This window comes from Hylobates moloch, unplaced genomic scaffold (genome assembly GCF_009828535.3).
Source record: "Hylobates moloch isolate HMO894 unplaced genomic scaffold, HMol_V3 SCAFFOLD_2, whole genome shotgun sequence".
NCBI lineage: Eukaryota > Metazoa > Chordata > Mammalia > Primates > Hylobatidae > Hylobates > Hylobates moloch.
In genome coordinates this window covers 5,722,868-5,736,126 of record NW_026652277.1, presented here as the reverse complement: position 1 = coordinate 5,736,126, position 13,259 = coordinate 5,722,868, and the positions used below count along the sequence as shown (strand labels likewise).

General features: G+C 45.4%; 1 protein-coding gene across 7 annotated transcripts in view; it reads left to right on the top strand.

The window, feature by feature from the left end:
* The first annotated feature begins 3,742 nt into the window (after nucleotides 1-3,742).
* Nucleotides 3,743-13,259, top strand: part of IL15RA (interleukin 15 receptor subunit alpha) — a 37,746-nt gene continuing 28,229 nt past the window's right edge. For 5 of the 7 annotated variants that reach the window (XR_009211044.1, XM_032150414.2, XM_058431292.1 and 2 more), the window contains exon 1: nucleotides 4,503-4,695. Coding sequence is in view for 5 of the 7 variants with exons in the window: in XM_032150414.2 (XP_032006305.1) it covers nucleotides 4,503-4,695 (193 nt within the window). In the remaining 2 variants the exon portion in view is untranslated. Of the gene's footprint in view, nucleotides 3,954-4,144; nucleotides 4,324-4,502; nucleotides 4,696-13,259 lie in introns of those variants that run through there. The other 2 variants (XM_032150591.2, XM_058431300.1) reach the window with 2 other exon arrangements.

The following is a 13,259-nucleotide window of genomic DNA, read 5'->3' as shown; positions in this document are numbered from 1 at the left end:
CCTCCCAAAGTGCTGAGATTACAGACGTGAGCCACTGCACCCGGCCAACATTTTCAGCAATATCATTAGACCAGACAGCAGAGAATAAGCAAAATACCACAGTGAGAAGTGCACAGAGGCAGGCCTTGGCTCCATATGGGGAATCGTGGGGACCTGTCGTGGGTGTGTTCGACCTGCACACATGCCATTTTACCACCTTTTGTGTGCGTGCTTGCATGGGGGAATCTGGGCGTGCACAGAAAAGATATCTCTCAGCTGAAGGCGGCTGGGAGAGTCTTTTTTCCCCTTGGGCATGCTGAATAAACAGTGTGTTGTGTGCCTGTGTTTTGATTGCAACCCACCTCACGAGATCAGGTGTGGAATTTTCCACCTGTGGCGTAATGTCAGAGCTCAAAAAGTTTTGGATTTTGGACCATTTTGGATTTGGGATTTGGAGATCCGGAGTGCTCAACCTGTATGGTACTGTTCATATGAATTTTTTTTTTTTTTTGAGACCTAGTCTCTTTCTGTTGCCCAAGCTTGAGTGCAGTGATGTGATCTCAGCTCACTGCAACCTCCACCTCCCAGGTTCAAGCGATTCTCGTGCCTCAGCCTCCCAAGTAGATGAGATTACAGGTGCATGCCACCACACCCTGCTAATTTTTGTATTTTTAGTAGAGATGGGGTTTCACCATGTTGGCCAGGCTGGTCTCGAACTCCTGACCTCAAGTGATCCGCCCACCTCAGCCTCCCAAAGTGCTGGGATTACAGTCGTGAGCCACTGCACCCAGCCTTAATCATATGGATTTTTAAAAATGTAAGCCATCCTGTCCGTTGTACACGGACATACACATGGAAAAGGGGCCTAAGAATGCCTGGGAATGATGAGTACCAGTTTCAAGAAACATTTACCTGCGAGAAGGTGGAAGACGGAGGAAGAGAAAGATGCAGGAATACAAAGGGGCTTCAACTTTATCTGTAATTTTTTTATTCCAAAAAATGTCTGAAGCAAACATTGAGCAGACATACTAAGATTTGACAGGATGAGGCAGTAGGCTCATGGATATCCACTATATTTATTGATTGCTATACTTCGAAGTATGTTTGAAATTTACATTATTTAACAACGCATATATATGTAATGAAATAGAGTTCTTTTAAGCATACCAAATTTACAATTTTATTTTCAAATTTTAAAATTTACTTTTGGCCAGAATGCAGTAAAATGGGTACTTTAACACAATGCCAGTTAGAAGGTATATTGATAAAAGACTTTTGGAAAGCAAGATAGAAATATTTGTTTAAAAGAAAAAAAGGCTTTAAAAATATTCCCTACCAGTTGAATCAATAGTTCCACTGTAGGAAATCTATTCTAAACAATCTTAAATTCACAAGATTTTGTAGAAAGATATTTATGATAATGTTATCTTTAATATTAAAATAATAGAGGGGATGTTAAACTATGATAATTTGCAGGCATTAAAAACTTTTACAGAGTCTGTAATAATGGAGAAATCTCTACTTCATAAATGTTCATAGAATAAAAAATGCTCTATTTTATACATGCTATGCTCAGCCTGCATTCAATAAACCCTGAATATATTTGACAATATGAAGGAATATTGCTAATTTTTAAATTTGATCTTATCATCTTGAGATATATTCTTAAGTATTGAGGGAAATTGAATAATGTGGGATTTCTCCAGTTGGAGTAAGGGTGGCTATTCGGCCGGGCGCGGTGGCTCACGCTTGTAATCCCAGCACTTTGGGAGGCCGAGGCGGGCGGATCACGAGGTCAGGAGATCGAGACCACGGTGAAACCCCCTCTCTACTAAAAATACAAAAAAAAATTAGCCAGGCGTGGTGGCGGGCGCCTGTAGTCCCAGCTACTCGGAGAGGCTGAGGCAGGAGAATGGCGTGAACCCGGGAGGCGGAGCTTGCAGTGAGCCGAGATTGCGCCACTGCACTCCAGCCTGGGCGACAGAGCGAGACTCCGTCTCAAAAAAAAAAAAAAAAGGGTGTCTATTCCTGCTTAGAAAAAAAGAACGGACCTTGTGCGGTCACTGCCAGATGGTAGGTTCATTATTCTTTTGACTTTTTTTTTTTTAACTTAAGAGACAGGGACTGGCTCTGTTGCCCAGGCTGGAGTGCAGTGGCGCCATCATAGCTCACTGCATCCTCAAACTCCTGGGCTTAAACAATGCTCCCGACTCAGCCTCCCAAGCAGCTGGGACTACAGGCAAGTGCCAGCACATCAGGCTAATATTGTTTAAATATTTTGTAGAGATAGGGGTCTCACTGTGTTGCCCAAGCTGATCTCCAACTCTTGGGCTCAAGCGATCCTCCTGCCTCTGTCTTCCAAAGTGCTGGGGTTATAAGCGTCAGCCACCGCGTCTGGCCTCTACTTTTGATATTTGAAAATGTCCGTAACAAAAGCAGCTTTCATAAGTCTGAAACACACAAAATGTTGACATTGATTATATTTACAGGTTGGGTCCAAGTGGGATTTCCAATCCTCTGCGTTCATTTGTTCAGCATGTTTTACAATTATGCCAATTTTAAACTTTTTAGGGAAAGAGGAGCAAGTACAGCCATGCCTCACTTACTAATAGAGATAGTTTCTGAGAAGCTTGTCAGATGATTTCCTCGTTTTGCCAGCATCGCAGAGGACTTACACAATTTGCATGGCATAGCCTGCTACACACTGAGGCCACATGACCCAGCCTGTTGCTCCGAGACTGCAAGCTGTGCAGCAGGAAGCTTTGCTGAATACTGCAGGCAACTGTAACACAATGGTGAGGATCTGTGTCTCTAAACATAGAAAAGTTACAGTAAAAACACGGAATTATAATCTTACAGGACCACCGAGGCACATACCAGCTGGCATTAACAAAAAGGTCGTTAGGCTCCACCTGACTGTAGGAAAAGCTTTCATCTACTCTTTTCCCACTGTGTGTGTGGGGTGGGGGGAGGATGTATAACAACCTATGCTTATATGCCACTAAATTCTTTTGTTTGTTTGTTTTATTTTATGTTATTTATTTTTTTGAGACCGAGTCTCACTCTGTTGCCCAGGCTAGAGGGCAGTGGTGCGATCTCAGCTTACTGCAACCTCAGCCTCCCGGGTTCAAGTGATTCTCCTGCCTCAGCCTCCCGAGTAGCTGGGATTACAGGCGCCCGCCACCACGCCCAGCTAATTTTTGTATTTTTAGTAGAGACGAGGTTTCACCATGTTGGCCAGGCTAGTCTCGAATTCCTGACTTCAGGCGATTCACCTGCCTTGGCCTCCGAAAGTGCTTGGATTTCAGGAGTGGCCACCGCGCTCGGCCCTAAATTCTTTTTTTTTTTTTTTTTTTTTTTGAGACAGAGTCTCGCTCTGTCACCCAGGCTGGAGTGCAGTGGCGCGATCTCGGCTCACTGCAAGCTCCGCCTCCCAGGTTCACGCAATTCTCCTGCCTCAGCCTCTCCGACTAGCTGGGACTACAGGCGCCCGCCACCACGCCCGGCTAATTTTTTGTATTTTTAGTAGAGACGAGGTTTCACCGTGGTCTCGATCTCTTGACCTCGTGATCCGCCCTCCTCGGCTTCCCAAAGTGCTGGGATTACAAGCGTGAGCTACCACGCCCGGCCCCTAAATTCTTTTATTTAACTTTTAAGTTCAGGGTTATATGTGCAGGTTTGTTATATAGGTAAACCTGTGTCTTGGGGGATTATTGTACAGATTATTTCGTTTTGAAAGAGAATTTGCAAGTATGTCACAAAAGCCTCATAAACACGTGAGATTTTAAGAGGCAATGACCGAGGCTTGGAGATGTCTCGTCCTGTCCAGTGTCACCCCTAGACCTGAGAATCTGCACTTGGGAGCTTACAGACCCGGTTCTCAGGCTTCACTTGAGACCCCAAGAAAGAAAAAAACCCACCAGCCAAAGAGGGGGATGGCAGCCTGGAAGAACCTAAGGAAGCGAGGGGCAGAGGTGAAGCACTGTGGCTCCTCTCCCCCTTCACCCCTCTCCGCCCCGTCTCCTTCTAACGCGAGGCATTTTCTCGGGGAGCAAAGCTGCAGCAGCAATTCGATGAAGTGGCGGAGCTGCGGCCCCAGCGGGCGCCGGGCGCCAGCAGGTGGCGGGGGCTGCGCTCCTCCCGGGCAGGTGCCCGCGTCTCCGCACCGCGGCGACACCTCCGGGTGAGGTCAAGTGGATCCGAGCCTCAGAGAGGGCTGGAGAGAGTCTGCTCTCCGATGGCTTTGCCCACTCTCTTCCCAGTGGGGACACCGGACAGAGTGCACACTGGAGGTCCCGGAGCACAATGAGCGCGGAGGACCGGGAGGCTCCCGGGCTTGCGTGGGTAAGGTCCTGGGTCCCCACCGGGCACGGCCCATGCGTCCCGGGGACAGGGGTGGCTGTGCGGGGCCGCGGTGGCCGGCGGGGCTCCTTCTCCAGCAAGGGTGGGGACGCTGAGTCACGGATCTGTCACCGCTCTGCACCTCTCCGAGCCCTCGGGGGCCAAAGCAAAAGCGAAAGCGAATGCGACTGGCAGGGCGGCAGGTCCCAGAGCCGCGCTCGCCACCTCCCCCCGGCCTGGGCAGCGCTCGCCCGGGGCGTCCAGCGGTGCCCTGTGGAGCTGCGGCTATGGCCCCGAGGCGGGCGCGCGGCTGCCGGACCCTCGGTCTCCCGGCGCTGCTACTGCTGCTGCTGCTCCGGCCGCCGGCGACGCGGGGTAGGGAGCTGGGAGCAGGGCCGCCCGGGCGGGACTTGGAAAGGGGCCGGGGCGTGGAGCTGGAGGGAACAGGGCGCCCCATCTCCCCTGGCCGTGCGGGGCGTCGGTGCCCTCGGGAGCGCGGTGCGCGCAGGTCCGGGCCGGGGAGGGGGCGCGGCGCGGGGCAGGAGGGACACGTGCCGGGAGCCGGGGTCGCAGGGAGAGCGCCGCCGCTGCGCCCGGTTCACCCATGTAAGGGAGCGGGCGGCCGGGCTGGGGTCTCCGAGGCCGAGGTCAGGAGCAGTTCTGAGAAGCCCGTTTTGGCCACGGGAGCGCGGAGCCGGCGGCGTCCAGCAGTTAGGAGACACGGGCGAGTGCGCTTCTCCCAGGCGCGGGGACAGCAGGGCGGGTGTTGCATAGCACGCGGTCCTCGGAGGGGTCCGGGAGAAACTACCCCTCCCGACTCCCAGGCAAAAGTAAATTATGTCAGTGGTAGGTGGGAGGGTGGGGAGGAGCTGTGTCCCGGGGGGAAACGCGTCGGGCGACTTGCACACCTGGGGACCTGGAAACAACTTCCAATTCTTAAGCGATCAGGAAACCAGCAGAGGCGGTCGGGGCCGGATGGGGGTGGGGAGTGAGGGGCCAGCCTGGAGTCTACACTCGCAGGAAAAGGGGGAAGAAATCTGTGATCGCTTGGTGTATGAGAAGAAAGCGGGTCGCGGAGCTCTGATCTCGGCAGGGAGGATGGAATGAGCGATTCCTAGGGGTTTTGTCCCGGGAGCCAGAGGAAGGAGAAACAGTAGCTGGGTCTAGCTCTATCCTTGTCAGCGCTTCTTTATCTTTTTATAGTCAGGGAGCTCTAGGAGGGTCTGATGAAAGCTATGAACCCCCCGCCCCCAGAAAAATGCATGAATGCACATACTTACAAAATGTGCATATGATTTTGGGGTCAAAGCCCCACTGAAGGCCATCCATGGACTCTATAGGAATTAGTAACCCCATGATCTGTGTGTGTTTTTAAGCGAGACCCTCAATAATTTACATCGAGTCGGGCCAGTCTGCCCAGGCCCTGGCCAAAGCCATTCCACGCACAGTTGCTGCTGCCTGGTGTGGCCCGAACGCCTCCCCACCCGCCGCCACCCCCACCCCAGCTCTGCGAGGCTTCATGAAGTTTCGTTTTCATGAGACTCTGATGCTTGGATTTTCCCCCACATCTGAGAAGCAGTTAGTTGGTGACCGGTTGCTTCCTCCCAGCTGGCTAGCAGTGTCACAGGACCCCACAGCTGGCAACTGGGGCAGCTGGATTACACAATATGAAAGTGAAATGCAGCCTTAGTAGAGCCCAGCAGAGAGGAGGTGTCTTTCCTGAAGACTGAGTGGATAGGGGAGCACCACTGGGAGATCTCTAATCTCATCAGCTGCACAACCTTGCCCTTTGACCTTAGAAAGGTGTTGCTACCTTCCCTTCCCAAAGCTCTCGATGTTTTGTTTTTTTTTTCCTTTTTCTTTCTTTTTTGTTTTCTTTTTTGAGACGGAGTGTCACTCTGTCACCCCGGCTGGAGTGCAGTAGCGCGATCTCAGCTCACTGCAACCTCCGCCTCCTGGGTTCAAGTGATTCTCCTGCCTCAGCCTCCTGAGAGCTGGGATTACAGGCGCTTGCCACCACGCCCGGTAACTTTTGTGTTTTTAATAGAGACGGGGTTTCACCATGTTGATCAGGCTGATCTTAAACTCCTGACCTTGTGATCCGCCCGCCTCGGCCTACCAAAGTGCTGGGATTACAGGCGTGAGCCACCGCACCCAGCCGATGTTTTTTTTCCCTTTAACAGCCTTATTGAGGTGTAATTGACAGACAATAAACTGCATATATTGAAGTTGCACACTTTGATAAGTTTGGAGGTAAATGCATACACACTCATGAAAGCATTGCCACCACCAAGAGTGAACACAACCATCACTCCCAAAGACTTCCTCATGCCCTGCACAATCCTCATCTCCCACCTCGCCCATCTCCCAGGCAACCGCTTATCTGTTTTTTTGGTCACTATCAATTTGATGCACTTTCTAAAATTTTTTATAACTAGAATTGTACAGTAGGAATTCTTTCTTGTTTGGCTTCTTCACAGACAGTAATTATCCTGAGAATTTATCCATGTTGTAATTTGTATAAGTAGTTCATTGGTTTCTACCACTGAGTAGTATTCTACCCACGGCTAGCCCACCATTTGTTTAGCCATTCACTTGTGTGGTTTTTTTTTTGTTTTGTTTTTTTTTATACTTTAGGTTCTAGGGTACATGTGCACAATGTGCAGATTTGTTACATATGTATCCATGTGCCATGTTGATTTCCTGCACCCATTAACTCGACATTTAGCATTAGGTATATCTCCTAATGCTGTCCCTCCCCCCTCCCCCAACCCCACAACAGTCCCCGGAGTGTGATGTTCCCCTTCCTGTGTCCATGAGTTCTCATTGTTCAATTCCCACCTATGAGTGAGAACCTGCGGTGTTTGGTTTTTTGTCCTTGCGATAGTTTACTGAGAATGATGTTTTCCAGTTTCATCCATGTCCCTACAAAGGACATGAACTCATGATTTTTTATGGCTGCATAGTATTCCATGGTGTATATGTGCCACATTTTCTTAATCCAGTCTATCGTTGTTGGACATTTGGGTTGGTTCCAAGTCTTTGCTATTGTGAATAGTGCCGCAATAAACATACGTGTGCATGTGTCTTTATAGCAGCATGATTTATAGTCCTTTGGGTATATACCCAGTAATGGGATGGCTGGGTCAAATGGTATTTCTAGTTCGAGATCCCTGAGGAATCGCCACACTGACTTCCACAATGGTTGAACTAGTTTACAGTCCCACCAACAGTGTAAAAGTGTTCCTATTTCTCCACATCCTCTCCAGCACCTGTTGTTTCCTGATTTTTTAATGATGGCCATTCTAACTGGTGTGAGATGGTATCTCATTGTGGTTTTGATTTGCATTTCTCTGATGGCCAGTGATGATGAGCATTTCTTCATGTGTTTTTTGGCTGCATAAATGTCTTCTTTTGAGAAGTGTCTGTTCATGTCCTTTGCCCACTTTTTGATGGGGTTGTTTGTTTTTTTCTTATAAATTTGTTTGAGTTCATTGTAGATTCTGGATATTAGCCCTTTGTCAGATGAGTAGGTTGCAAAAATTTTCTCCCATTCTGTAGGTTTCCTGTTCACTCTGATGGTAGTTTCTTTTGCTGTGCAGAAGCTCTTTAGTTTAATGAGATCCCATTTGTCAATTTTGGCTTTTGTTGCCATTGCTTTTGGTGTTTTAGACATGAAGTCCTTGCCCATGCCTATGTCCTGAATGGTATTGCCTAGGTTTTCTTGTAGGATTTTAATGGTTTTAGGTCTAACATTTAAGTCTTTAATCCATCTTGAATTAATTTTTGTATAAGGTGTAAGGAAGGGATCCAGTTTCAGCTTTCTACATATGGCTAGCCAGTTTTCCCAGCACCATTTATTAAATAGGGAATCCTTTCCCCATTTCTTGTTTTTGTCAGGTTTGTCGAAGATCAGATAGTTGTAGATATGTGGCATCATTTCTGAGGGCTCTGTTCTGTTCCATTGATCTATGTCTCTGTTGTGGTACCAGTACCATGCTGTTTTGGTTACTGTAGCCTTGTAGTATAGTTTGAAGTCAGGTAGCGTGATGCCTCCAGCTTTGTTCTTTTGGCTTAGGATTGACTTGGCGATGCGGGCTCTTTTTTGGTTCCATATGAACTTTAAAGTAGTTTTTTCCAATTCTGTGAAGAAAGTCATTGGTAGCCCATTCACTTGTTAAGGGACATTTGGGTTGTTTTCAGTTTGGGACTATTACCTAGAAAGCTGCTATGAACACGGACATACAGGTTTCTGTATGGACACATGCTTTCATTTCTCATGGGTAGAGAATGGTTGGGAGTAGAGTGGCTGTGTTATACGGCAGGTGTTATGTTTAATTTTTTTTTTTTTTTTTTGAAACACGGTCACACCATTGTTTCCCAAGCTGGAGTGCAGTAGCATGATGATAGCTCACTGCAGCCTTGACCTCTCAGGCGTTTAATTTTTAATTTTTATTTATTTTTAATTTACTTATTTTGAGACAGAATCTCACTCTGTTGCCCAGACCGAAGTGCAGTGGCTCCATGCCTGCTCACTGAAACCTCTGCCTCCTGGGTTCAAGCGATTCTCCTGCCTCAGCCTCCTGAGTAGCTGGGACTACAGGCTTGCACCACCACACCCGGCTAATTTTTGTATTTTTAGTAGAGATGGGGTTTCACCATGTTGGCCAGGCTGGTCTCGAACTCCTGACCTCAGGTGATCTGCCTGCTTTGGCCTCCCAAAGTGCTGGGATTACAGGTGTGAGCCACCGCACCTGGCCTCAGAAGTTTAATTTTTAAAGAAACTGCTAAACCATTTCCCAAAGTTGTTGTACTATTTTACATTCCCACAGCAGTGTAGGGAAGTTCCAGTTCCTTCACACCCTTGTCAGCCCTTGGTATGATGAATCTTTTTAATTTCACCCATTCTACTAGGTATGTAGGGGGTCTCCCCTTGTAGTTTTAATTTGCATTTTTCTACAGCTAGTGATGTTATGTGCTTATTTGCCATGTATATATCTTCTCTGGTAGTGTCCGTTTATATCTTTTTTGCTCTCTTAAAAATTGAGTTGTATCAGCTGGGTGTGGTGACTCACACCTGTAATCCCAGCACTTTGGGAGGCCAACGCGGGCAGATCACTTGAGGCCAGGAGTTCGAGACCAGCCAGGTCAACATGGTAAAACCCCTTCTCTACTAAAAATACAAAAATTAGCCAGCTGTGGTAGCCCATGCCTGTAATGTCAGCTACACAGGAGGCTGAGGCAGGAGAATCTCTTGAACCCTGGAGGCAGAAGTTGCAGCGAGCTGAGATCGCGCCACTGCACTCCAGCCTGGGAGACAGAGCGAGACTGTCTTTTTTTTTTTTTTTTTTCTGACTCTGTCTTAAGAATAAAAAATTGAATTGTATCATCACTGAATTTTGAGAGTTCTTTATATATTCTGGATACAAGGCCCTAATCAGGTATATGATTTGCAAATATTTTCTCAGATCCTGTGGCTTATCCTTTCTCTTAGCAGTGTCTTTTGAAAAGCAGAAGTTTTTAATTTTTATGAAGTCTAATTTATTAATTTGATATGTTGTGTTTTGGGCTTTTGGTGTCATATCTAAGAAATATTTGCCTAGCCTAAGGTTACAAAGGTTTACTTCTATGTGTTCCTCTAGAAGTTTTATAGCTTTACAGTTTACATTTATGGCTGTGATCCATCTCGAATTAATTTTGTTTATAATGCGAGGCATGAATTAAAGGTTGTTTTGGGGTTTTGTTTGTTTCTATATATGCATATCCAATTATTCCAGCATCCTTTATTGAAAAGATTATCTTCACTGACTTGCTCTTACACCTTTTGAACATCAGTCAGCTATATGTGTGTAAGTTGGTTACAGTATACAAAACACCACTACACAAAAATCAGTTCTATTTCCATACATTCACAATGAACAATTAGAAATTTAAAAATTTTTAAAAGTCATTTGAAATAACATTAAAAAGCATTAGATACTTATGGATAAATCTAACAAAAGATGTGAAAGACATCTTTCGTATATGGAAAACTATAAACCATTGCTTAGAGAAATTAAAGAACTAAATCAATGGAGAGATATACCATGTTCATGGGTTGGACAAATCAATATCACTAAGGTGTGAAGTCTCCTTCTTGTGCTACTAGGTACAACAAGTTGTTGCCAGTCTGTTCTTATTTAAAAGGCCTGATTTGCAGGGGAGTCCATTATGTTGGGTAGAAGGTCACTGACTTCTTAGAGAGCATTTCAGTCTGAAAGATTGCGGGCGATGGCCAAAAGCAGCTGAGAAGACAATGCTTTCTTTGAAGACAAATATCCCTAGCCACCAATTTCAGTTTGCTTTTTTAATATAAGGTGTAAGTGCACTTGGGGGTGTTTTCACAACTTTTTATGTGTCTTTAAGTACTTTTAAGCCATTTTTCAGAACTTTAGGGGTCTTTTCCCAAACCTTTTATTTTTTATTTCCTATCCATTTTATTTAGTTGTTACTGCTTGTGCCTCTACTGATAGCAGAAAAGTGGTGAAAACATAAGTGTATAAAACATGAGATTTGTCAAAATCAACATAAATGTTAAACAGCGGAGGACTGCGTAAATAAGATGGAGTTGTTTTCAAGTAGTAGACATCGTATGATTCATTTTTTACTAGAAGAAGATCAAGAAGTAGTTGTCATTGAATAGGGAAGATGTCATGTGTCGATCATATGTGTGTGTGTATGCAGTTGTCTGCCTTTTGTTATTTTTCTGCCATAATTTGAATTGTTTCATAATAAGAAAAGTAAATAAACAAAATTACAAAAGAAATAGCACAATTAAGATCTAGAATTTTGGAGTTTTTTCTAATTCATCTTTAATTATAGCTGATCTTGTCTGGCAATGTTTTCATGACTTTACAAATGCTTGTCCACTGCATTCCAGCCTGGGTGACAAAGTGAGACTCTCTCAAAAATAATAATAGTAATAATAATATGTATCTAAATGAATAAATATATATAAAACTCCTCAGTATATATCCTGGGAGTCATATCAGTGTTGCTCATTGGACATAGTTGATGTGATTTGAATGCTTCTTCTTGGAAAGGCTTGATTCCCTTCTGTGCAGTGGGGAGCCCCTGAGGGTTTCTGTGCAGGGGAGCAGTACTGGAGCTGCATGGTGGAAAGGTTGCTCTTGTTCAGAGTGTGAAGAATGAACTGTAGTCAGGAGAGTCCAGAGAATAGGAGCTGCGTTGAGGTTTTTGAAATCGTTCTGGTGGGTGGTGATGAAATCCTGAACACAGGCGATGTCAATGCAGGAGGCAGAAGAGGCCAGATGACTTCTTGAGTCCTAAAATTATAGAATGTATTTCATTATTTTCCTTTCATTTGCTCTTCAACCTGCAGCCCTCAACTCTTGCAAGACTCCAAAAATCATTATTTAAGGATTTGAGTTATGGAGAAATTCACCTGGCACACAAGAGGTGGGTCGGGAAGCTCAGTTAATGAGTCTGAGAGAGAAAGAAAAGAATTGCCAAGTTTCAGGCAGTGAGCTGGAGACAGTCTGTACTTGCAGCGAGCTCCAAAAGGAAGTGTGTTGACTTGGCTGACATTTCAGCGGGGAAAATAAGGAAGGAAGGTGGTGGGTGACTGTGAGGTCAGAGGCCTTCGCCTTTTCCGTACACCAGCTCCACGGCGAGCATCCTGAGGACAGGAACTATGTCTGATACGTCTCTGAATCCTACCTCCCTTAGCTCGTGCAGGCATTTGAAAGGTGCTGTAAGCGAGGGGAATGTTGGGAGTCCATTCTGACTCTGCTTGCAGGATAGGGGGGCCACGCTAACCTGACAACCTCTGAACTCTGGATATGGAACCAGGCCGAGGCTGCCAGCTCTTGTTAGACTCTGTAAACCAACCCGATAGATAAGGAAGTGCGATTCACAGGTTCTGGGAAACACAAGGAGGTGTGGCCTCATACGCTATTGTGGTGACTTCATGTAAATGATCGTTAGGACTTGTTGTATATGCTTTTTGGCTACTTCAGAGTTTTGAAAGTCCTAGAGCCGTAAGTTTACTCCAATTTCCATTACTTCATAATTCCATTATATGTATTCAGAAAATATCTATCGTATACCAGGCTTAGGAATGTGAGAGTACCAGAGAACTATGAAATATACATACCATCAGCAAGGAGCTTGTAATATTGTAAACAAAGTGAGACTTGTTTACATTGAATAACTAGGGAACAATGTTATGAGAGAATATGTAGAAAGTATAATTCGAGTATCTAAAGATGTGATTAAGGCATGTGGAAATGAAGTTATTGCTTCAATTAAATGTATTATCTCTGGAGGATGGCTTGAGTTCAGGAGTTTGAGACCAGCCTGAGCAACATGGTGAGACCCCATCTCTAGGAAAAAAAAAAATTAGCCAGGTATGGTGGCATGTGCCTCTAGTCCCAGCTACTCAGGAGGCTGAGGCAGGAGGATTGCTTGAGGCCAGGAGTTTGAGGCTACAGTGGGGCATAATTGTACCATTGCACTCTAGCCTGGGTGACAGAGCTAGACCCTGTCTCAAAATAAAATAAAATAATAATGAAATAAAATAAAATCATTTTTAAAATAAAATAATAAAATGAAACGGTGTTAGTAATATCGCCAATATAGTTATGAGACAGTCCAGCTTTACAAAGTAAGTAACTGGCCACCGTTTGCCTGGTTGGATTGGCTGTAGTACACTGATATCCTTGTACATTCAAACATTAATTATTCACAGATTTATCTTTGTTTGAGGACCGTTCACAATGGAAGAACCACTGATAGACTTCCTTTCTCAGCAAAATGACAGAGTAGATACCGAAAAACCTTCCTGCTACAAAAACACCCAGAAATGATAAATAATATAATGCATGCCTTTTAAAATCCTGAGCTGATAAACAATAATCAACTGTTCAAAGCAAAATAAT